This window comes from Manis pentadactyla, chromosome 4 (assembly GCF_030020395.1).
Source record: "Manis pentadactyla isolate mManPen7 chromosome 4, mManPen7.hap1, whole genome shotgun sequence".
NCBI lineage: Eukaryota > Metazoa > Chordata > Mammalia > Pholidota > Manidae > Manis > Manis pentadactyla.
In genome coordinates, this window is record NC_080022.1 from 106,076,071 (window position 1) to 106,101,840 (window position 25,770).

The 25,770-nt window shown below is 38.8% G+C and overlaps 1 protein-coding gene across 5 annotated transcripts in view; it reads right to left on the reverse strand.

Annotated features, from left to right (window-relative positions):
- Positions 1-25,770, reverse strand: part of GDAP2 (ganglioside induced differentiation associated protein 2) — a 114,931-nt gene that overhangs the window by 87,385 nt on the left and 1,776 nt on the right. For 3 of the 5 annotated variants that reach the window (XR_005032478.2, XM_036924453.2, XM_036924451.2), the window contains exons 2-3: positions 5,543-5,781; positions 4,155-4,294 (exon numbers count right to left, since the gene is read on the reverse strand). Coding sequence is in view for 4 of the 5 variants with exons in the window: in XM_036924453.2 (XP_036780348.1) it covers positions 4,155-4,294; positions 5,543-5,718 (316 nt within the window). In the remaining variant the exon portion in view is untranslated. Of the gene's footprint in view, positions 1-4,154; positions 4,295-5,542; positions 5,786-25,770 lie in introns of all 5 variants that reach the window. The other 2 variants (XM_057500593.1, XM_036924452.2) reach the window with 1 other exon arrangement.

The window sequence follows — 25,770 nt, forward strand, 5'->3', positions numbered from 1 at the left end:
GTAGAAGGACAGAGCAACCAAAAAATGTAGTGTACATATTTCCATCCTACCAAACCCACACACTCAAATACTGAAACTCAAACATTTAGGCAGCAGAACTGTACAGGGATCCTGACTACAGGAGAAAATATTTTTCTGTTCACTTTGTACATGGAGGCACTTAAGCTTATTACTTAAGATACTTAAGTGCTTCATAGTTAAGTACTTAATTGCAAGTATTCTTGCCTAGAAACGAGTTGACAGGTGGATTATCTGCTACTATCCTCACTCTAATTTAAAGCTGAACATCACTTGTTAATCTGTCATATCACACTTTATCCAAACAAAAACACCAACGAACCCTACACAACTTTGGTTTCACAAAACTTCTAAGTTCAAAAGGTGAATTTGTTTAGGAAATTTGGGTACAATAAGCCAAATCTGCCCATTCCATTTTTAGGAAGCTCTATTTCTTGGAAATTTTTCTCTAATGAACTGAAGTTTAATGTACCTTCCTAACAGGGGTTCTATAACAAAATTATCTCCTGCCCTCTTCCATATGACCCTTTTCCAAGTATTTGAGAAAAACAGCCATATTTCCCTTAACTCTCCTCTTCTCTCTGTGCTATCCATAGTAAACGATTACTTCAAATAATACAGTTTCCAGAATCATGTAATCATTTTCTTTCAGGTGAATGTTTACCATTCTTAAAAAGTAGTAATAACAAAAAAATTAGGTGAACACTGTTCACCATGGAGTCCTACCAGGACAGAATAAAGAACTGTCTCCTGACTTTGATGCTGTATTTCCCCCACCCACCCCCAGTTTTACTGGGCATAACTGACATATAATATTGTGTAAGTTTAAGGTGATGATTTGATGTATGTATGTACTGCAAAATGATTACCATGAAAAGGTCAGTTAACACATCAATCACTTCAAATAACTACCTTTTTTTATAGTGAGAACATTTTTCTTATCAAGAAAAGTAGACCTTATATATGTATGTAATTGAATATAAACACATAATTGAATATAAATTGAATATATTTATATACTTGAGTATATATTAATTAAATAACCATGCTGTACATTACACCCTCAGAACTTATGTTATAAATGGAAGTCTGTTGCCTTCGACCAATAGCTCTTCATTTCCTCTATTCTCCCTGCAACCATCATTCTACTCTCTGTCTCTATGACTTCAGCTTTTTTTTAGGTTCCATGTGTAAGTGAGATATATTTGCCTTTCTGTTTTATTTCAGATAGCATAATACCACCAAGGTCCATGCATTTTATCACAAACAGCAGGATTTCCTTCTTTTTCATGGCTGAATAATATTCTATTGTGTGTATGTATATATAATGTGTATATAATAATGTATTACACACACGTGTGTGTGTATATATGAAGAAACTCTGATATGTAATACCACAAATGGATGCTTAGGTTGTTCTCACATCTTAGCTACTGTAAAAAATGCTTCAATAAACACTGAGGTTCAGATTATCTCTATGAGAGAGTAATTTCATTTTCTTCCAATGTATACCCAGAAATAGAATTTTTGGATCATACAGTAGTTCTATTTTTAATTTTTTAAAGAATCTCCATACTGTTTTCCCTAGTGACTGTACCAACTTACAGTCCTACCAACAGTGCACAAGGGTTCCCTTTTCTCCACATTCTTGCATTTGTGATCTCTTGTCTTTTTGTTAACAGCCATTCTAACAGGTATGGTGTTTTTCACCATGGTTTGGATTTGCCTTTGTCTGAAGGCTACTGTTGAGCATCTTTTTATGTACCTGTTGGCCATCTGTATGTCTTATTTGGAAAAATGTCTATTTAGGTCCTTTGCCCATTTTTAAACTGGGTTACTAGTCTTTTTTGATATTAAGTTGTATGAGATCCTTATACAATTTGTATATCAATGCCTCAACTGATATATTTTCAAGTATATTAAATTTGCAATTATTTTCTCCCATTCCGTAGTTTCATTTTGCTGTTTCTTTTGCCACTTAGAAAGCTTTTTAGTTTGATATAGTTCCACCTATTTATTTTGCTTTTGTAACTTGGGTTTTTCTTGTCATGTCCAAGAAATTATTGCCAAGAACAATGTTAAGGAGCCTACGTTTTCTTCAAGGAGTTTTATGGTTTCAGGTCTTAGATTTAAGTTTTAATCCATTTTGTTCATTTCTGTGAGCGGTATAAGACAGGGGTCCCCCAGCTATCCCACCCCATCACCTCCACCACCACCAAAAATAAATAAAAATGAAAAAGACTGGGGTCCAACTGCATTTTTCTGCATATGGTTATCCAGTTTTCCCACCACACTTAAAGAAAAAACTATAGTTTTCCTACCGAGTATTTTTAGCATCCTTGTCAAATATTACCTGAAATGAAGGGGGTTATTTCTGCAGTTCTGATTCTGTTTCCTTGTTCTATGTGCCTGTTTTTATGCCAGTATTGTTCTGTTTTGATTACAATAGCTTTGTAGGATATAGTCTGAAATCACGACGTGTGGTGCCTCCAGCTGTGCCCTTCTTTCTTAAGACTGCTTTGGCTATTTGGGTCTTTTGTGGTTCCATACAAATTTTAGAACTGTTTTTCCTATTTCTATAACAAATGGCACTGGAATTTTGATAGGGATTATACTGAATCTATAGATAGATTTGGGCAGTATGGGTATTTCAAAAATATTAATTCTTTCAATTACTGAATACAGAGTATCTTTCCATTTATTTATGTCTTCTTCAATATCTTTCATCAATGTTTTATAGTTTTCAGTGGTATATCTTTCACCTCCTTGACTAAATTTATTCCTATTTTATTCTTCTTTTTGTTTCTATTGTAAATGGGATTGTTTTCAAATTTCATTTTCAGGTACTTCACTGTTAGTGTATGGAAATACAACTGATTTTTGTATGTTGATTTTTTTATACTGCAACTTTATTGGATTCATTTTTTAGTTCTAAAGTTTTTTGGTGGAATCATTACAGATTTCCTATAAATAATGAGGTTTTATTTGTGTATTTACATTATTAAATTTAATTATTTTCCTTTTTTTATATGTAAGTCCAGCTCTGAGGCATAAGGTGAAGATACACACACACACACACACACACACACACACACACACACACACACACACACACACACACACACCATAAGGAATTTTTCTGGACCAGCTTCTCTATTACTTTTATCAAAAACGTTCACAGTATTATCTCTACCACATTTTCTAATTTCTACGTGTTCTTCATGGTATCACACTTTCAGTTTACAGGCTTTTTCCCCCTTCTCTCTCACAAAATTCAGTTTCTTGATCAGATAATGCAATTCTTATTCTATCCACTCTGTCATGGAACCAGCACTACAAATATTCCTGTTCAAATTCTAATATCTTTGTTAAGTTAGAAACCAGTTGTCAAGTGTTAAATGATAAAAAGCCAAAGAAATCAAGATTTACACACATGGGGTTTGTTGTTTACATTTTAAGAAACATTACTATATTTCACAAATTTATAAAATGGGATGATAGAGTTTCACAATATTCTATTTGGGCTCAAATAACAATAACAAAGGTTTGGTAAGTCAGTATTTTAAGAAAATGAGTACAAATAAGGTAAAAAAAGATTCTGAACCAAGAGGATTCTTCCTTTTCCCACTTCTAATGAAATATTCCCAGAAGAGTGTTTGATTAAAAACCAAAAAAGCAAAAGTACAAAATTAATCTAGAATACATTTGTTCTTGTGATACACTTTAGTTTTATCAGTAAGTCAATTTCACTTCAAAAGTGTAACAGTCTATGTCCAGGACATATACAAAAAATTCTCTATCCAGATCATACAATGATAAAAATTTTCAGTTTAGATTAAGGAAAGCTGTTTTAAAGTCTTATAAGTGCAAGAAAATAAACAGCCAAGAAAATGCTACCTAAGATCTAACTGGCTACAATGATTGTCATTTTAAAATTCAGGAACATGACTGAGAGTTTTACTCAGAATAAGTTCTCAGCACTCAGCTTCTGGCACATGGCAGGGTTCTCAAAAACTGTTTTTATTTAGTTTAATAACATCAACAAAACAACTATAGCTACTTAGTTTTCATACTTAAATGGAAATACCAAAATAAATGTTTCCTAAGCAATAAAATGTCTGAGAAAATTCACTCACCTTTAAGTTTCTGGAGATCCTCCTTCAAATCAGGCCCTGCGAGCATGAAGATACTTTCTGACACAGGATTCTTGTCTGTAAGACTTTCATTGCTGGTATTCACGATGGCTGTACAGTTCAATAATGCCACATCTCCTTTCCTGAGGAAATAATAAAGAGCAAATGCAGGGAAGAGGAGGGAGATAAGGAAGCTAGTTTCTAATTCTTTCAAAACATTCAATCCTTACTCCCTTCACGACGTTGGATTTGCTAGCTCATAAGCTTAAGCAGTAGTAGAAAGGGAGTTCCTGACGCAGAAAGACTAATCTGGCATCTCAGATAGCTCTTTAATGCAACTGCTACAACCTGAAACTCACAACAACATCACATCACTACTCTGTTTCTTTTACATTTCTCTTCCATTCAAATAGCATGTTTATAGAGCTAAAATAGTTGGTTTAAAGAGTTTAGACACAGCAGCATTACTCGTAATAGCCAAAAAAGTAAAAATAATTCAAATGTCCATCAACTAATAAACTGATAAACTAAATGTGGTATATCCATACATGGAATATTATTTGGCCATTAAAAGGAATGAAGCACCCGCTACATGGACGAACCCTAAGAACATTATGCTAAGTCACAACTGATTCCATTTACATGAAATGTCCAGAATAGGCAAATCCATATAGAGAGGTAATAGATTTGAGTTGGCTAGAGCTGAGAGACTGGAAGAAGGAACTGGGGAGTGACTGCTAAGGGGTAGAGGACTTTGGGGTTGGTGAAAATGTTGTAAAATTGACTGTGGTGATGGTTACACAACTTTGTGATATACTAAAAACACTGACCTATACAACTTAAATTGGTGAATTGTATAGTATCTGAATTACATCTCATTAAAGCTTTACAAAAAAATGTACTAAGTCATGCAACATAGATGAAATTTCAAATAATTACACTGACTGAAAGAGACCAGACTAAAAAAAAAAGTAAATTATTCCATTTACATCAAACTCTTGAAAACGCAAACTAAATCCATAGTGGCATAAAAGATCAATGGTTGCGTGGGGATGTGGAGGTAGGGAGGGGCTTGGTAGGGGAAGGATTACAAAGGGACACAGAGAAACTTTTGGGGGTGATAAATATATTCACTATCTTGACTGTGGTGATGGGTTCAAGGGTGCATATATATGTCAAAATTGACCGAATTGTACACTTTAAATATGTGTTTTTTTATACATCAATTATACCTCAAAAATCTGTGTGTGTGTGTGTGTGTGAGATGAAACATTTCAACAATGCTAGGGATTATACAAAAAAGAAGAGTTTAAAAGAAATTATGAGAAAAATAATTTGGAAGTCATGAGAAAGCATTAACATATTATGACAAAATTTAATCAAAGAATTACCAAAGAATCACTTTTGCATTGATGTCCTTATTATAAAGAAAAGGTGATCTAATAGTGTCTTCCTGAAATGTTTCAGCTCCAGTATCAGAAGCATTCAATTCATCTTCACAAAGTTCACCCCAGCTTGGTAGTGTATCCACATTTACAAACTGAGAAGGGGCACCCAAGGGATCCATGGAATGGGAATGGCAGCTTGTCTTTAACCAAATTCCTCAGCAACTCAATATTCACTGGGAACTCTGGCTTAAAAGAGAAGAGAATTATTTTAATAGGTAAGAAAAGATACTGCTTTACTGCTATTAGACCAAAAATAAAACTCTACTGTGAAATGCTCCAATAGAACATTTTATGATGACAGTCAGTTAAACAGTCTACAATCATCAAAACATAACAAAGACTTGCCACAGCTTTCCTAGAACATAAGGGAGATTATTTAAGCACAAATTATTTTCAAAGAATTACAGCCATTAAAATAATCACATGGCCCAGTAGTTCTACTTCCCAGAAACAGAGGACTGTTTATTCAACATTCATGGAGTGTATGTTATTGGAGGGGAAAAAGTGCTAGGTGCTGGCAAGAGATAAAAAAAAAAAAATAATAAGGCATACAGTTTAAAGAGTTCACTCCAATGATAATATGGAGATGTACTGAGTAAGACAAAATGAGAAGCAGGGAGGTTACTACAATCAAGTAGTAAGAAATAAATGTTTGAAATAAGTAGAGAAAGAGATGGAGAAGAAGGCATGGATTTTAGAGGCACTATACAAAGAAAGAATTAAAAGGATTTGAAAATGACATAGTTGGAGGTTGCTTGTACAGAAATGTAGAAATCAGAAGAGGAGGATGACAGAAAGACACATAGCATCAAGTACTACAGAGAGGTCATGGGAATTTAACATGAGAAAAGGATACTTAACATGCCAAAATGTCAGATGACTGTTCAGTAAAATGGTAGATTCATTTATTCAATAAATCTTTGTTGAGGGGGAAAGTATTAAAGATGGTGGCATGAGACATGAGACAGAGGCCTCCTCCCAAAACAACATATAATACGAAAATATAATTAATCTATAACTAATTATAGGAAGAGCAACAAGAAAGAAGGCTGTGCCAGACTGTATAGACCTGGAGAAAAGAGCAGACCTCATGGAACAAGATAACGTACCAAAGCCATGATCCTGTGGAACCCAAGTCCTTCCCCACCCCAGCTCACTGGTGGGAGGAAGAACTGGAGGCCTAGGACTGCTGAACACCCAGTCCTGGAGATCTGCTCTGGCAGCACGAACCTACATTGCTTGGTGCTCTGGAGATTACTGGGGATAGAAAGCTAGGGGAGGCAGACATACCTGGAGAGAGATTCCAGCCACTTGTGGAAAACGAACCCACATCTGGCTGCTCTGGGACAAAAGAAAGGTGGGCAGCCCAAGAGACTTCCTAACAGTGAGAGGGTTGCTAAAGGGGCAAGGATTGCACAGAAATTACTGCTCAGGAGAAAGGACAGGTGGACAAAATTATCCAGGCGCACTTTGCCCAGCAGATAGGGAACTTTCAGGGGTTCCAGGCACTCCACTCCCCTGGCTAGATATGCAGATCCAAGGCCCCTCACTGTGATATGCAGCCTGCTGTGCCTTCCTCCCAGCCAGCCCTCACCTGGCTCGCAAACTGGCAACCCCTTCCCTGGCGTCAAGCCAGCCAGAGGGATGTCCTGCCTACAGTAGCCATAAACCCAAAGCATAGAGGCTTACACCTGTAAGCTCAAATAACTGGTTCTGGCAGTGGAGATAGGCATAGCAGCCGGGAAGCAGGAAACAGCTCTTTCCTCCCCCCAAGCACCAGTGCCACTTCCATGCAAGCCCAGACATCACCACAGGGGCTGAGCAGCTCCAGAGAGTGGAGCTTTTGGGCACTAGAGGGCACCATATACAAATACGAAATGTCAAAGGAACCTGGTTCAAAACAAAAACCCACAAACACCAGAAAAGGGCCAAGTGAAATTGAACTCACCAATTTTCCTGAAAGAGAGTTCAAAATAAAAATCATAAACATGCTCATGGAGGTACAGAAAAATATTCAAGAACTCAGGGAAGAATTCTGGATGGCGATTCAATCATTACCAAACACAGTATCAAAAATGAAACATAAAATTGAGGGATTTAAAAGCAGATTAGATATAGTAGAGGAGACAGTAAATGGAATAGAAATTAGAGAAGAGGAATACAAAGAAGCTGAGGTACAGAGAGAAAAAAGAGTCTCTAAGAATGAAAGAACATAGAGAGAACTCTGTGAACAATCAAATGGAACATTATTACCATTATAGGGGTATGAGAAGAAGAAGAGAAAAAAAGGGATAGAAAGTGTCTCTGAGGAGGTAATTGCTGAAAACTTTCCCAATCTGGGGAAGGAGATACTCTCTCAGGCCATGGAGGTGCACAGATCTCCCAACACAAGGAACCCAAGGAAGACAATACCAAGACATATAATAATTAAAATGGCAAAGATCAAGGATAAGGACACATTATAAAAAGCAGCCAGAGAGAAAAATAAGATCATATACAAAGGAAAACCCATCAGGCTATCATCAGACCTCTTAACAGAAACCTTACAGGCCAGAAGGGAGCGGCATGATATATTTAATGCAATGAAGCAGAAGGGCCTCGAACCAAGAATACTTTATCTGCCAAGATTATCATTTAAATTTGAAGGAGGGATTAAACAATTTCCAGATAAGCAAAAGTTGAGAGAATTTACTTCCCACAAACTATCTCTACCGTGTATTTTGGAGGGACTGGTATAGATAGAAGTGTTACTAAGGTGAAATAGCTGTCACCAGAGGAAATAAAACCACAGTAAAGAAAGTAGAACAATTAATTACTAAGCAGATGCAAAATTAAATCAACTACCCCCAAAGTGAATCAAGGAATAGACAAAGAGTACAGTACAGAATATGATACCTAATACATAAAGAATGGAGGAGGAAGAAAAAGTAGGGGAAGAAAAAGAACCTTTAGATTGTATTTATAATAGCATATTAAGTGAGTTAAGTTAGGCTATTAGATAGTAAGGATGTCACCCTTGAACCTTTGGTAACCACAAATCTAAAGCATGCAATGGCAATAAGTACACACTTATTGGTAATCACCTTAAATGTAAATGTTCTGAATGCACCAATCAAAAGACAAAGAGTATGAATGGATAAATAAACAAGACCTGTCTATATGCTGCCTACAAGAGATTCATATCAAACCTAAATACATACACAGACTAAAAGAGAAGGGATAGAAAAAGATATTTCATGCAACTAATAGGGAGGAAAAAAAGAGGAGTTGCAGTACCTGTGTTAGACAAAATAGCATTCAAAACAAAGAAAGGCACAAGTGACAAAGAAGTACATTACATAATGATAAAGGGGTCAGTCCAACAAGAGGATATTACCATTATAAATATGGCACCCAACACAGGAGCACCCACATATATTAAACAAATACTAACAAATTGAAAGGGAAAATAGATTGCAATGCATTCATTTTAGGAGTCTTCAACACTCCACTCACTCTGAAGGACAGATCAACCATAGAAAACAAGTAAGGAGACAGACGCACTGAACAACACATTAGAAGAGATAGACCTAACAGACATCTACAGAACACATCACCCAAAAGCAACAGTATACACATTCTTCTCAAGTGCATATGGAACATTGTCAAGAACAGATCATATACTAGGCCACAAAAAGAGCCTCAGTAAATACAAAAAGACTGCAATTGTACCAACCAGCTTCTCAGACCAAAAAGGTATGAAACAAGAAATAAATTGGACAAAGAAAAAGAAAAAACCCAGAAACACATGGAGGCTTAACAACATGCTCCTAAATAACCAATGGATCAATGATCAAATAAAAACAGAGATCAAGTAATATATGGAGACAAATGACAACAGTAATTCAACACCGCAATATCTGTGGGATCAAGCGAAGGCCATGCTAAGAGGGAAGTATATTGCAATACAGGCCTACCTCAGGAAAGAAGAACAAACCCAAATGAACAATTAAGGAATTGTTACCATTATTCCTTACTCACAATTAAGGAAACTACAAATGAAGAACAAACGAGGCCCCAAGTCAGTAGAAGGAGGGACATAATAAGGATTAGAGCAGAAATAAATAAAATCAAGAAGAATAAAACAGTAGAGAGAATCAATGAAAGCAGAAGGTGGTTTTTTTGAGTAAATAAACAAAATAGATAAAACTCTAGCCAGAATTATCAAGAAAAAAAGGGAGTCTACACAAACAGAATCTGAAATGAAAAAGAGAAAGTCACTGCAGACATCACAGAAATATAAAGAATTATGAGAGAATACTATGAAAAATTATATGCTAACAAATTGGATAACCTAAAGCACATGTAGACATCTTTCTACAAAAATACAAACTTCCAAGGCTGACACAGGAAGAAACAGAAAATCTGAACAGACCACTCACCAGCAACGAAATTGAATTGGTAATCAAAAAACTACCTAAGAACAAAACTCCTGGACTAGATGGTTTCAATGCCGAATTTTATCAAACATTTAGTGAAGACCTAATACCCATCTTCCTTAAAGTTTTCCAAGAAGCAGAAGAGGAGGGAATACTCCCAAACTCATTCTATGAGGTCAGCAACACTCTAATACCAAAACCAGGCAAACACACCACAAAAAAGAAGAAAATTACAGACCAATATCCCTGATGAACATAGATGCACAAATACTCAACAAAATATTGCAAACCAAATTCAGAAATACATCAAAAAGATCATCTGTTATGACCAAGTAGGATTTGGTACAACATTTGAAAATCCATCAATATCATCCACCACATCAGCAAAAAGAAGGACAAAAACCACAATCATCTTCATAGATGCCAAAAAAGCATTCAACAAAATTCAACATCCATTCATGATAAAAACTCTCAACAAAATGGGTATAGAGGGCAAATACCTCAACATAATAAAGGCCATATATGAAAAACCCAAAGCCAACATCATACTTAACAGCAAGAAGCTGAAAGCTTTTCCTTTAAGATCAGGAACAAGACAAGGATGCCCATTCTCCCCGATTTTATTCAACATTGGAGTGGAGGTCCTAGACACGGCAATCAGACAACACAAAGAAATAAAAGGCATCCAGATTGGTAAAGAAGAAGTTAAACTGTCACTGTTTGCAGATGACAAGATATTGTAAATAAAAAACCCTAAAGAATCCGCAACAAAACTACTAGATCTAATATATGAATTCAGTAAAATTGCAGGTCACAAAATTAATACACAGAAATCTGTTGCATTCCTATACACTAATTATGAACTAGCAGAAAGAGAAATCAGGAACACAATTTCATTCACAATTGCAACAAAAGAATAAGATAACATAGGCAAAAATCTCCTGAATATAAACATGAGAAACTTTTTCCTGAACACATCTCCTTGGGCAAGGGAAACAAAGCAAAGAGCTAAGGACACCATCAGCAGAACAAAAAGGCATCCTACAGTATAAGAGAATATATTTATAAATGACATATCTGACAAGGAGTTAACAACAAAAATATATAAAGATCTCACATGCCTCAACAATCAAAGAGAAAATAACCTGATTAAAAAATGGGAGGATATGAACAGACAATTCTCCAAAGAAATTCAGATAGTCAACAAGCACATGAAACGATGCTCCACATCACTATTCTATTCATCAGTGAAATGCAAATAAAAACCACAAAGAAATATCACCTCACACCAGTTAGGATGGCCAGTATCGAAAAGACTAAGAACAACAAATGCTGGCGAGGATGTGGAGAAAGGGGAACCCTCCTACACTGCTGGTGGGAATGTAAACAGTTCAACCATTGTGGAAAGCAATATGGAGGTTCCTCAAAAAATTAAAAATAGAAATACCATTTGACCTGGGAATTCCATTCCTAGAAATTCACCCAAAGAATCTAATTTCTCAGATTCAAAGGGATGTATGCACCCCTATGTTTATTGCAGCACTATTTACAATAGCCAAGATATGGAAGCAACCTAACTGTCCATCAGTAGATGAATGGATAAAGAAGATGTGATACATATGCACAACACAATGGAATACTATTCAGCTATAAGAAAGAAACAAATCCTACCATTTGCAACAACATGGATGGAGCTGGAGGATATTATGCTCAGCGAAATAAGTCAGGTGGAGAAAGACAAGTACCAAATGATTTCCCTCATTTGTGGAGTATAACAACAAAGCAAAACTGAAGGAACAAAACAGCAGCAGACTCACAGACTCCAAGGAGGGAATAAGGGAATAGCGGTTATCAAAGGGGAGGCATGGGGTAGGGTGGGTGGGGAGGGAGGGAGAAGAGGATTGAGGGGTATTATGTTTAGTACACATGGTGTGGGGGAATCATGGGGAAGACAGTGTAGCACAGAGAAGACAAGTAGTGACTCTGTGGCATCTTACTACATTGATGGATAGTGACCGCAGTGGGGTATGGGAGAGGTACTTGATAATAACGGTGAATGTAGTAACCACATTGTTTTTCATGTGAAACCTTAATAAGAGTGTATACCAATAATACCTTAATAAAAAATTGTATAAAAAATCTTTGTAAGCATTTATTATATGTCAGATATTGGTGTAGGCACTAGAGATACACAGGTGATTAAGACAGAGCAAGTCTCCCAGGAGAGGAGATAATAAACAATGAACAAACAAGCAAGCAGGTATCCAGAAGAATGACTGGAAGCAGTAAGTATTATGAGAGAAAAGGTGTTATGTGAGAGCTAAATGAAGTGATGGAGCAAGTCATGTGAAGCTCCGTAGAGTGTTTCAGGCAGAGAAAATATCAAGTGCAAAGGACAAAAGGGAAGAAAGGAGCATGGTGTATTCCATGAAGAGCAGAGACTGCTTTGGCTAGAGTAGAATAGCTAGGTAATGAGTAGTAGGTGATGAGGTTGGTGAGAGAGGGAAGGGCCAGATGTTGGAGTTTATAAGCCCCAAGAAGTAGTTTAGATCTTATTGTAAATACAACAGGAAATGTCTTGCCAACGGGTTCTAGCCCCAGGCAAGTTCACTATGGATTTAATGTGACCAAAGAAATGACAGTAGAACGTTTCTTTGGGGTGAAAAAGTTTATTATCTGGCTTGTTCTCCTGGCGGTAGGTTGAGCACTAACGTCTAACGTCTCTGCCTAAACCCAGAGCAATGGACCGAGCTCTCTATATAGCGCAATAATAGCTAATTGCGTAAGGGTGTGGAAGCAGTTGCCTAGCAACAGGTCAGTTACATCATTAGGTGGTTTAAGTTCAGTGAGGATCCTGGCCATAGGAACCCCAACTTCCCCACACTCCACCCCTCCAGGATTCTTGCCTTACAATCTACACGCTTTCAATCTTCTGCAATGATTCCTGAGCTAGAAAGCTGGAGCTCTGTAACCAGATTCCACAACAGCAAAAGAGGATAACAACTTAGAGATAATAACAAAATAAAGACACAAGATTTTGTTACAGGTAACAAAAATTATAATAATCGTCAAGCCAGAGGAGGTTCCCAATCCAAAAAGACCTTAGAGGTGATAATGAACAACAACTTAGAGATAGTAATAAAAATTAAGATACAATAAGATTTTGATCAAAAATTATAAATCCTCAGGCCAGAGGAGGTTCCCAATCTACAAAGACCTTAGGGGCAATAAGACAAATGTTTTAATGACACCAACATAGGCAAATCTTGTCCATCAGGTAGGATGCATGCAATAGAGTGGTCCTGTGATAGGACTGTAGCAGGAAGGGAGTCCCTTCCAGGTCTAGTATACCATACCTTTACTCCTCTCCCCATGGGGATTACTGAGGGGGTCTCTAGATAGTGCTACTGGAAGTGCATGCACTGGCCATAATGATAAAACAAAACTCCCCGGTAAGATGCTCGTACCCTCTGGTCATTGAGGATATACTACAGTGATCTTTGGAAGCTACACTGCTGTTATTCCAGGAATACACAGGAGGCCTTGTCCCCAAGATGCCAGGAGAGCCAGCTCTCGTTAGTCCACGTGTCAAAAGGTCCAAGGCCATGTCCACTCAATGGAGTCTCCAGGGTTCAGTGCAGTTGGTACTGGCAGCAAGATATTATTCTGGTGGCTGAACCTGGCTCCGGTGAGTCTTCCTTGGTTTGTACTTGCAGTTGTATAGGGGAGGCAGCCATATGTGTTAACATGTCTATGGAGCTCAGGGCTCCCTTTTAGGATTTCTCATTTAAACACCATAGCACTGCCATAAACAGACTGACCATCTCCAGAGACTATTGGTATTTGACTTTAGTCTGGATTTTAACAAGCCATCGTGCTTCTCAATCATGCTTGCTGCGGTAGGACTGTGTGGCACATGAAACTTAAACCTTTTGATTCCCAACTGTTGCACCCATTCTTGCAGTATATGTCCAGTAAAATGGGTGCCCTGATCATCTTGATTACCTGTGGTCAGCCACAGGCAGTAAAGAGACGCTCCAGGCCTCTTTTGGTCATCTGTGCAACATGTAGGAAAAGCAACCAGAAGTCCAGTAGCTGTGTTCACACAAGCCATGGCATACTGATACCCTTCTGACATAAGTAGAGGCCCAATATAGTCTATCTGCCATCTGATGAGGGGTATCAGCCTCTTACATATTGTCCCATGTTGCTGTGGAACACAGTGTAATTCCCTTTTAGAGCATATGACACACTCCTGCCAGGTTCTACTAACTTCTTCAAAGGTCAAAGACAAGCCTCACCGATGAGCTACACCCTACATTGTCCTTTGCCCTGCATGCAACAAACACTGATGTAACCATTGGGCTGTATCAGAGGAAGGCTTTCCTTCTAACCAACGTATCTTGGACAATTTATCTGCTTCATCATTTCCTGGAGATGCCAGTGGCAAATGACCTGTCACATGGTATACTGTAATTCTTTTAGTCTGACCACAGACTACTTATGACCACAGGCCCATAAGTCTTGCCACAATTCTTGCCCCCAAAGGGGTTGGTGACCAATCAGCCAGTTGGCAGGGTAACAGGTTGGTAGCCACAGGGTCAACCTTGATAGACAGGCCAGCTGTCAGTACAGACAACTATAGAGGAGGGCTCCTGGCTGATCACAAGCCACACAACCCACAACTCTGCCCACTGACTGGTCTTCCCCTCACCATCTTCCATCCATAATCTCAGTCTTAGGATGGAAAGTTAGGGCCCTCCATTTTGGGGGCTGCCTATGGCTGGAGCCGTCTGTGTACCATGCATCTTTGGGTATAGGGGCTCTTCCCTCCCAATAAGGACTCTCTACAGGTAATGGTTCTAAAGTAGATTCTTTCTGGTTCTCACTAGTATATGTCACCAGCCCCAGTAAGCGTTGGAGTTCTTAACCCAAAGGGCTAGTAGAAAGGGTGCTACGCTGCTGTAGGTATGCACCCCACTTGGCCAGTGTAGGCATTTGTGTCACACCACTCCTTGGCTTTTGGGTCCAGTCCTCTACCCACCCCAAGATCGGATAGATGGTTATTACCTTTATCAGGGCCATTCCAGTGATGGGTTCTGTAACCAGCAAGGTGTGATACACAGCAGCCAGTTGTTTTTCTATCAAAGTGTATTGTACCTCTGCTCCTTTCCAGAGTTGTGAACAGAATCCAATGGGTTGGCATTCAAGCCGCTGCCAGAGACCCCAGCCATAACCATCTTCAGTTCCATGAACATCCAGCTCACAGGGGCTTGATGGGTCTATCACACTCAAGGCCTACATGGCCTTGACTGTCCATTTTGCTGCAGTAAAGGCAGATGCACATGTCTCATCCCAGTCCCACTTGATGCCCTTTTGTACTAAATGGTATAAGGGCTTTGGAATTTGTGCCAAGTGTAGGATAATCACTCTTCAGTAGCCCAAAAGACCCAAAATCTCTTGTCACAATGCCACCTTTGTAAGGATACAAAAGACCTGGCCTTTGTCTATGACTGCTTCTGGTATAAGTTTAGTGTTACCCGACCAGATGATCCCCAAGAATTTGACAGACAAACCAGGTCCCTGAACCTTGGTACTGTTCACAGCCCATCCTTTCGCCTATAAATGTTGCAGCAGTCTAGGTGTTGCACCTTCTAGATCTGAAAGAGAATTGGATGTGAGGGTGACATCATAAATATAATGGTACAGCCGCACCCTTGGCAGTTTCTCCCATATAGCCAAGTCCTGGGCTACAAGTCAATGACAGATGGTGGGGCTGTGGTGGTATCCCTGTGGAAGGATGGTGAAAGTCCATTGCCATCCCTCCTATGTGAAGGCAAACTGTTCCTGACTTTCCTGCTCAATGTCAGTGGAAAAGAAGGCATTAGTAAGATCTACCACATAATGGTATGTTCCTAGTTCATGGCTGAGGGTATCCATCAAGTCTGCAATAGAGGGGACAGCAGCAGGCATACAGGGTATGACCTTATTCAGTTCTCTGTAAACCATGGTCATATGCCAGAAGCCATCTGGCTTTTTTACTGGCCACATTGGGGAATTGAATGGACTATGGGTGGGCTTTATTATACCCACCTTTTCCAGTTTCTGGAGGGTTTCTCCAATCTCTTTATGCCCTCCCGGCAGTTTGTACTGTTTGGTATTAGTCACCCACCAAGGTACAGGCAAAGCTATGGGGCAGGTGCCTAGTATGTCCCATCAGAACTGCTTCAACACATGTACTCTCAGTCTGAACTCACCTGCAGTGGTCTGCAGCCATAGACCTTGCAGAATATCAATCCCCAAAATATACTCAGGGGTGGGAGAGATATACACAGTATACTCTTTTCGGGGTAGATGCCCTATTCCCAAAGGGATTTGTGCTTGTTTCACTCTGATAGCCTTACCCCATATCTATCTATGATAGTGGTGGTCTCAGGAAACTGCTTAGGGTTACCATAAATCAGTGAACATTCAGCTCTTGTCCACCAGAGCCAGGATACATTGTATGTTCACTGGGGACCAATAGATAGCTATTTCAACATGTGGCCTCTGGTCCTCCCCTGGTCCCTCGGGGCATGTACCTCGACCTTCCCTTCTAACGGTGTTCCCCAATCATCTTCCTGTGTGAGTTCAAGTGAGGTTTTCTCACTCTCCAGCAGGAAGTCTTGTAAAAACACAGGCCGGACTTGTGGCTCTGTCTCTGACCTCTGCTTCTTTGTTCTTAACGGCTGGAACTACTGCTCTGATTTCAGTTGTTGCCAAAGCTCCACTTGACAGTTGTAAGATTCCATTTGACTTCCCGTCTAATTTCCTTCTGTCTTCTCCTCCCTGTATTAAATCAACCCAAATCTGAGTCCTTGTAACCTACATAGTGCCCTTTATATTCTCCTTGTAAGTAGCAGATCTTATTTCTTTCCATGCTCTCACTGCTTCAGCCTCTCCTAAGTCTGCTATTGTATGTGTAACCTTGCCTATGCGCTTCCCTACGTGAGGGGCAAGAATGGCCCCAAGAACCAAAGAGGGATGTGGGAGCCATTTGAAGCACAGTATTTCTCCTCCCTGCAGTAAAAGGATCCTCATGTGGGCCATGATTCTCTGGACTATAGATGGCATTTTTTATACCTACCTCTAATAACACCTGTGGGAGCTCAGCATATGTCTGCCATCTTGCAGGGTAGGATATTCGATCACCTTGATTGGGCCACACAGCACAAAGTGCAGCCATAAGCCAATCAAGGAAGGAGTGACTCCCTGGGGTCCGATATGCATTTTGTAACCACTGCCTCAAGGCAGGCTGAACTGTCAGGGAAGACAGCTTTCACATCTCTGATCCCGACAGAACAATTCCATCCACCCTAAGTCCCACAGAAGCAGGAACCAAGAATCCACCAGCTCAGCCTGAGTACAGGGGCGGACCATAGAGTGCTCCATGACCTGGGGAGGGGGCCGCTCCTCTCCTTGGGGAACTCCCGGCTGCTGGGTCTTTATTTTCTTTACAACCACTGGGCATGCTTTCAATACAGGAGGGGCCAGAGCCTCTGGCACCACCCCTTCATCCTTCCCCAGCTCCTCCATTTCCAGGGCTGATGGCATCTTTCTCTCCCCTCCCCTGAGTGCCTCCTCTGCTACAACCTTTACCTTTTCTACCATGTCTCACAGCAATGCTACCTCAGTCTTCAGCAGCTCTCTTACCTTCACCTCAATGCTTTGCAGCTGGCATTCTTGTGCTGCCTTCACCCGCGCTTTCCTCAGGAGTTTGTCTTTTTCCTTTATGGCCTTTCCTCCTTCAGAGCTCCTGTCAGCACTGCCGTCTCATTCTGTAAGGAATCTTTTATCTCTTCAACAGCACCTTGCTGCAGGTGTTCTCATGTTGCCTCCTATTGCATCAATGCTGTTTTCCTCTTCAGGGAATCCACAGAATTTTGCAGCTAGTGTTCTCGTGCTGCCATTTCTTGGGTCTTTTTCAGGATCATGTCCTTATCTTCTGTAGACTTTTTTTAATACTGTGAGAAGCAGCCAACCCACAGTCCCTGCTGTCTCACAGGCACTATGTCTCTCAAAAGACCTACTCAAAAGACCAAGGGCTATCCTTACTGCCTCAAGTATCACCTCCACCTCCACTTGCCTCCAGTCCTGGGATGAGACTCAGCCCTCTAGGAGGCAAGCCACCTCAGACAACATAGACACTGGGGGACAATCCACTGTCTCCCCATTCACAGGGGCAGCCTGCTGAAGCACCCGTCCCATAAGGGCAGCCTGTCTTTTTTCCTTGGTCAACAATGAACCCTGCCGACTTTGACAAATGTCTTGCAAATGGGTTTCAGCTCCAGAAAAGTTTGTTATGGATTCAGTGTGACCGAAGAAAATGACAGCAAAACGTTCTTGGGGTGAAAGGGTAATACCCAACTTTATTTCCACGGTGGCAGGTCAATCACTAAAATCCCATTCACTCAGAGAGTCTACATGCAGCAAGCCAGTCTCTGCCTCTGGGCTCCTCTGTCCGCACAGCTGTCCCCTGGGCCTCTCTGTCTGCACAGCCATGCTCTGGGCCTCTCTGCCTGCACAGTCATCCCGAACAGCCATCTTCTGGGCCTCTGCCCTCAGTGCTGCCACCACTCCAGCCTCTGCTCTGCTCTCCTGCAGGCTTGCATCCGTGCCACCGTGTCACCCAAAGCACTGGGAAGAGCTCTTTATATAGAGTCAATAGCAACATATTGCCCACACATGTGTAGTGTGCTAGCCAACTAAGGCCAGGTGAGAATCCTGGCCACAGGAACTTTGATTTTATCCATACCATAATATAATATATCCCATTAAACACAAACTTAATTTCATTTTGCAAACTTGAATGCCAAGTTTCAGGACAAATCACTTCTTTAAAACAACTTTTCTTTCTAATTATAAGTAATACCCCATTTATAGAGCATTTGAAAATACCAACAAGTAAAGGTGGGTGAAAATTTTGATGTAGTTCTTACTTTTCTATGTTACGTAAAATTATAATGTATGTACAATTTTGAAGCCAGCTTCTTTAGTATTTTAAGGTAAATATTTCCACATGCAATTACACTGTGAGGCAAAGACAGGATGGTGCAATGTAAAAGTTTGGGCTCTGTTATCAGAGGGCCTGAATTTGGTCCTAGGACCCTCCAAACTAATAGTTGTGTTATATTTGACTCTAAACCAGATTTTCCTTATTTCTAAAATAGGAGTAATACAGTCCCAGGGTTATTGTGAGGATTAAATGATATAAAATTGCATTAAAATTGCATAGCAGAACACCTAGCACAAAGCAAGGCACTAATTTACCTGTTGTAACTTTCTCAGTCGATGTGTAGGTCACCTCTGCCACATTAGAGATTAAGATGTGTCTCCATGTGTGACACTCGCTGTCAAACCCTCTAACAAGCACCAAATTAACCAAATGCAAACAGCTGAATTAGATATTGTCTTATTTATCTCAATGTCTTCCCTGATAATGATTGGTTAATCCCTAATACCTAGATCAACCTAACACTTGTTTTCTCTGATTCTGCTCCTGTGCACTAGAAAAAAAATTAAGTCAGTCACTATCCTGCCTGCTCCCAATACAAATGCACATTTTCCAATCTTAGCTGGGCCCCCCATCACACTATTACGAAACTGCTGCAGAGAATCATCTTTCAATGATACCTGCCTCCTGATATTAATGTTGTGTAGCTGCCTTCTATAATGAATGGGATTGGCCTAGGTAACCGTAAGGATATTGCAGAAATGACAGCATGTGACTTCCAGGGATGGGTCATAAAAGATACTGTAGTTTCTGCCATGCTCTCTCTTGGACTCTTTGTTCTGGGAAAACCAGCCCCCATGACATGGAGATACTTAAACAGCCCATGGAAAGGCCCCTATGCAGAGAAAGAGAGTTCCTGCCCCAAACCAGCATTAACTGCCAGGCATTTCAATGAATAACTTTGGATCCTCCAACCCCAGTTGGGCTTCAAATGACTTCAGCCCCAGGTGACAATGTGACTGCAACCTCATGAGAAACCCCTATGAGCCAGAACCATGCAAATAAGCCACTTCTGAATTCCTAACCCACAGAAATTGCAAGATAATAAATACTTATTTGCCTACTATGTGCCAGCATTCATTCATTCAAGCACTGTTAGGTGCTGAGTCTCTGTCCAATAGAAGAGACAGACACACAAAAATCACATAACTATACAAGCATAGAAATAAATATATAGTTGAAATCTGTGATAAATGTGCTACAAAGAAAAAGGGAGAAGCTAATTTAGATTGGAGAAGCAAAAAATGACAGGTACGATCAAAAGTAGCAGAGTTTTACGGACAGAGATAAGGGTAAATCTGGGACCCTTAGGGTGGCAAAGAGCCTAAGATGTTCAAGGAACCCAAGACGGCTACAATGGCAGGGACAGTGTGCCACAGGATATTAGATATGTTACAGATACGCTTTATAATACTTGTAACAATTCCACAGAGAATGTATTAAAACTCTTATTTTACAGCGAGGGCATCAGACCCAGAGGTTCAATTATCAGTTCAAGGTAATGTAATTAACAAGTGGCAACCTGGGATCCAAATCAAAGACCAGCTGGCACTAAAACCCATACTATTTCCATGACATATGACACCACCTCCTTCCTATACTGATGTGCTTAGAGGTCACAGTTCAAATTACCGTACTTCCCTCCAGTTCCTTCTTAACTTCATTCACTCTTTGAAATTTTCAAATGATTTTAGGGTGTATTTCACACTTTAAAGCCTGCCAAATCACCGTCATTTAAGCATTTTACTCCACTTGACTAGCTCTCTTCTACAAGAATGTGGTACTATCAACTCTACCTTCACAATATCTGGTTTTTCCTTACCCTCAGTCTCCCTATTCTCAAAAACTTTCCCACCCCATTTCTTCTTCAGAATACCAACTAAACTTCTCCCTTTTCCCACTTAACTTTTTAAGTGTAATCTGTTTTGCAGCTCTATTTCCTTTTCTTTCATTTATTTAGTCTGCAGCAGTTTGACTTTTCTGTAACAGTGCTAAAACTTCCCTTTTAACATCAACCATAGCTACCCAAATGTTAAATCCAAGAGATAATAAAATTTAAGCTGCATTTAATATTGACTATTCTTTCCCTGAAATTCTATTATCTTCTTTGACAGTACACACTGGTGGTTCTCCTACATGTCCAATCACATTTTGTTGGGACAGCTTGTTGGATAATCTTCCTACATCCTAAAAGTCATTGTGACCCACAAAATATTGGGTGTTAAATGAGTAATAATGTTCAGAGCTCTTACTGTATGTCAAAGTTCAGTGGCATTATATGGACAATATCATGCCATTTAACAAACAGTGAATTCTTTTTAAGCTCCATTGCTAACAGAAATTTATTTTTTTGCCAAAAACAGATTGAAATCTCCCATTCCCCAACACACACACACACACACCTTAGCAATAAAGCAAATATAGAAACAAATCCAAGCTAGGCAGGAAAATCTGATCCCTGACCCTTTAAGGAACAGTGGTTCTTAACAATTCTTGGGGTACAGACCCCTTTGAGAATCATATGAAAGATAAAGACTGTTTTACCACCTAAAATATAAGTACATGAGCTCATACAAGCACAGATCTGCAGATAAATTTGAGGGGGTTCCCAGACTGATTAAGAATCCCAGTGGTAGAAAGAATGCAATGAGTTCAACTGAGGGAGGGAGAATGGGAAGACTACAGTACTGTAAGCTATAGCCAGAATTTTGGATAAAGTTAAAGAGGAGCAAGAATTTCCATTGAAAAAAATCATCTAATCAGTTCTGAACTTTGAACAAAGGCTCATAAGCAAACACTAAACCTTAACATAAAAAGGTCCTGAGGCAAGACATTTATATTCCAGGATTTATATACAAGGGATAAACACAAGTTTCCAGAATGGATATCTATTTATTTAGCCATACTATCTTAAAGGTTGTCTTCAGTATCTTTGTGAATGACGAACTAAAGACAAAGTAAACCTACTATACATGTTTTATAATTCAAATGCATAATGAATATAAATGGTTTTCATTACAATGTAGCTTGCCTTGTCTTTTCTCAATTTTGTTATCTTTTGTTTAAATCTTCACTTTTAAAAATTCTTAAAGATATTTAATTTTTTAATTAAAATTTCTTATTGAAGTGCAGTTGATATACAATTATCATATTAGTTTCAAGTGCACGACAGTGACTTAACATTTACATGCATTACAAAGTGATCAATGTAATAAATCTAGCCACTGTCACCATACAGAGTTGTTACCATATTATTAACTGTATTCTTTATGCTGTACATTGCATCTCCCATGTCTTACTTACCTTATAACTAAGTTTATACCTTTTAATACCCTTCCCCTATGTTGCCCATCCCCAATGCCATCCCCTCTGGCAACTATCAGATTGTTCTATGCATCTGTGTCTGTTTTGTTTATCTGGTTTTTTTTTTAGATTCCACATATAAGTGAAATCATATGGTATTTGCCTGACTTATTTCACTTAGCATATACCTTCTATGTCCATGTATGTTGTCACAAATGGCCATTATTTCATCTTTTTTATGGCTGAATAATATTCCACTGTATATGTGCCAGATCTACTTGATCCATTTATCTACTGACAGATACTTAGGTTGCTCCCATATCTTGACTACTCTAATTAATGTTGCAACAAAGGGGTGTATAAATCTTTTCAAATTAGTATTTTTATTTTCATTTAAATAAATGCCCAGAAGTGGAATTACTAGATTGGCAAATCTATTTTTAATTTTTTGAGGAACCTCCATACTGTTTTCCATAGTGGTTGCACCATTTGCTTTCCTATCAACAGGGAATGAGGGTTTCCTTTTCTCCACAACATTTGCTATGTTGTCTCTTTGATAACAGCCATTCTGACATATGTGAAGTGGTATCTCATTGTGGTTTCAATTTGCATTTCTCTGCCTATTACTGATGTGGAGCATCTTTTCATGTGCCTGTTGACCATCTGTATGTCTCCTTCAGAAAAATGTTTATTGATTTTTTAAATTATTATTGAATTGTATGAATTCTTAATGTATTTTGGTATCAACCCCTTATTGGAGGTATCATTTGCAAGTGTTTTCTACCACTCAGTAAGTTGCCTTTTCATTTTGTTGATGGTTTCCTTGCTGTGCAAAAGCTTTTTAGTTTGATGTAGTTTCGCTCTTTTTTTTTTTTTTTGCTACTGCTGTACTTGCCTGAGGAAAGATCCAAATACTGCTAGGACCAATGTCCAAGACCTTACTGCCTCATTTTCTTCTAGTGGCTTTATGGTTTTCAGTCTTACATTTAAGTCTTTAACATAATGGTATGAGTTAATTTTTGTATATGGTATAAGAAAGTTACATTCTTTTACATGTAGTTGTCCAGTTTTTCCAACACCATTTATTAAAAAGACTTTCCCATTGTATATTCTTGCCTCCTTTGTCAAAGATTGACTATATAAGTGTTTATTTCTGGACTCTACTCTGTTACATTCATCTATGTGTCTGTTTTTGTGCCTGTACCGTATTTTTTTTGATGACTATAGCTTTGTAGAGTAGTTTGAAATCAGAGAGCACATACCTCCAGCTTTGTTCTTCTTTCTCAAGATTGCTTTAGCTATTCAGGATCTTTTTGTGGTTCCATACACATTTTAGGATTTGCCACTGGTATTTTGATAGGGATAGCATTGATCTGTAGGTTGCTTTGAGTAGTATGGACATTTTAATAATACTAATTCTTCCAATCCATGAGCATAGTGTATCTTTCCATTTATTTGTGTTGTCTTCAATCCCTTTCATTAATGTTCTATAGTGTTCAGAGTACTAGTCTTTCACCTTCTTGGTTAAATTTACTCCTAGGTATCTTATTCTTCATGATGCATTTGTACATGGAATTGTTTTCTTTATTTCTCTTTCTGATGGTTCATTATTGGTGTATAGAAATCCAACAGATTTCTGTCTACTGATTTTGTATTCTGCAAATTTACAGAATTCACTGATTAGTTCTAACAGTTTTTGTTTCTGACATCTTCAGGTTCTCTCTCTATAGTATCATGTCATCTGTCAAAAGGGACAGTTCTGCTTTTTTAAATTTGATGCCTTTTATTTCTTTTTCTTGTCTGACTCTTTGACTAGGACTTCCAATACTATGTTAAATAAAAGTTGGCGGAATGGGTATCCTTGTCTTGTTTCTGATCTTTCAGTTTTTCACTACTTAGTATGATGTTGGCTGTGAGTTTGCCATATATGGCCTTTATTATATTGAAATACATTCCCTCCATACCCACTTTGTTGAGTTTTTGTCATAAAAGGATGTTGAATTTTATAAATTGCTTTTTCTGCAACTATTGAGATGGTCTTATTGTTTTTATTCTTCTTTCTGTTAATGTGGTATACTACATTGATTGATTTGTGGATATGGAACCATCCTTGGGTCCCTGGAATAAATCCCACTTGATCATGGCAAATGATCCTTTTAATGTATTGTTGAATTCAGTTTATTAATATTTTCTTGAGGATTTTTACATTGATTTTCATCAGAGATATTGGCTAATTTTCTTTTTTTGTGGTGTCTTTGTCTGATTTGGTATCAGGGTAATGCTGGCTCTGTTGAGTAAGTTTGGAAGCATTCTTTCTTCCATCCCCAGAGAATGTTCCAGCAGATCCCTGCCTCTGTAGCACATATGCCCTAAAATTAGTCATTTGATCTCCTTCACGTGTAAGCCAGGCAATTTTCAAACTCTGCCTCTGCAATGTGTGGAAGCTCTTTAATCAAAAGTGGAGTCTCACTTTCCTATTGCTCTCCAACTTTCTCAGACAGAAGCCCCACTGGTTTTTAAAGCCAGATGTTATAGGAGCTCATTTTCCCAATGCAAGTACCCAGGCTGCTAAGTCCCACGTAAGGCTCAGACCCCTCACTCCTCAGGAAGAACCTTTATAGCTGTGACATCCCTCCCACTTGTGGGTTGCCCTGCCAGAGGTGTGCATCCTGACCAAACTGGGTCTCTGCCCCTCTTACTTGTCTCATTGTGGCTTTTTTTTTATGTCCTTCATTGTAAGATCTGTTCTGTTAGTCTTCAGATCATGTTAGAGACAGTTGTTCTATATGTAGTTGTAGAATTTTGGTGTGCCCATGGGAGAATGTGAGCTCAGGATCTTCCCATTTTGCCATCTTAGATTCCTCTCTATTAAGTCCCCACTTTTTAAAAAACAAATCTTATCATCTTTTAGTTTAAGAAGTCCTCTAAATAGAATTTTATATTAATAATTGGATTAGCTAGAGAGATTAGATTTTTATTGTTCATGACTGGGCAGAATCAGGCAGAACACCAAGGATCACTGTGTCTCAAAAAATTTTGTGAGGATAAAAAGAAAATGTTATTATTTACAAGAGAAAAATAAGAACTTTGTATCTGTTTACTTGTTCCTAAAAATGATCACATTGATTAGCCAGGTCTGGATAAAATTACAAACAGAGCTGGTCCATGCTTTTGACTTTCCTTAATACCAGCTCTATTTTACTGTTTTTGAATAAATTACAGTTTACCATTCTTTATGTCTTTGTATTTCAATATTTAAAACTTCAGGATACATTAGATATTTGTGCACATAGCCCCATATCAACACCAAGTCTATTATACTTAAGAATCATTCTACACAAATCAAAAGAATGACATTTTTTAAAAAGTTACTTAGATGAAAAAAAAAAAACTGAAGC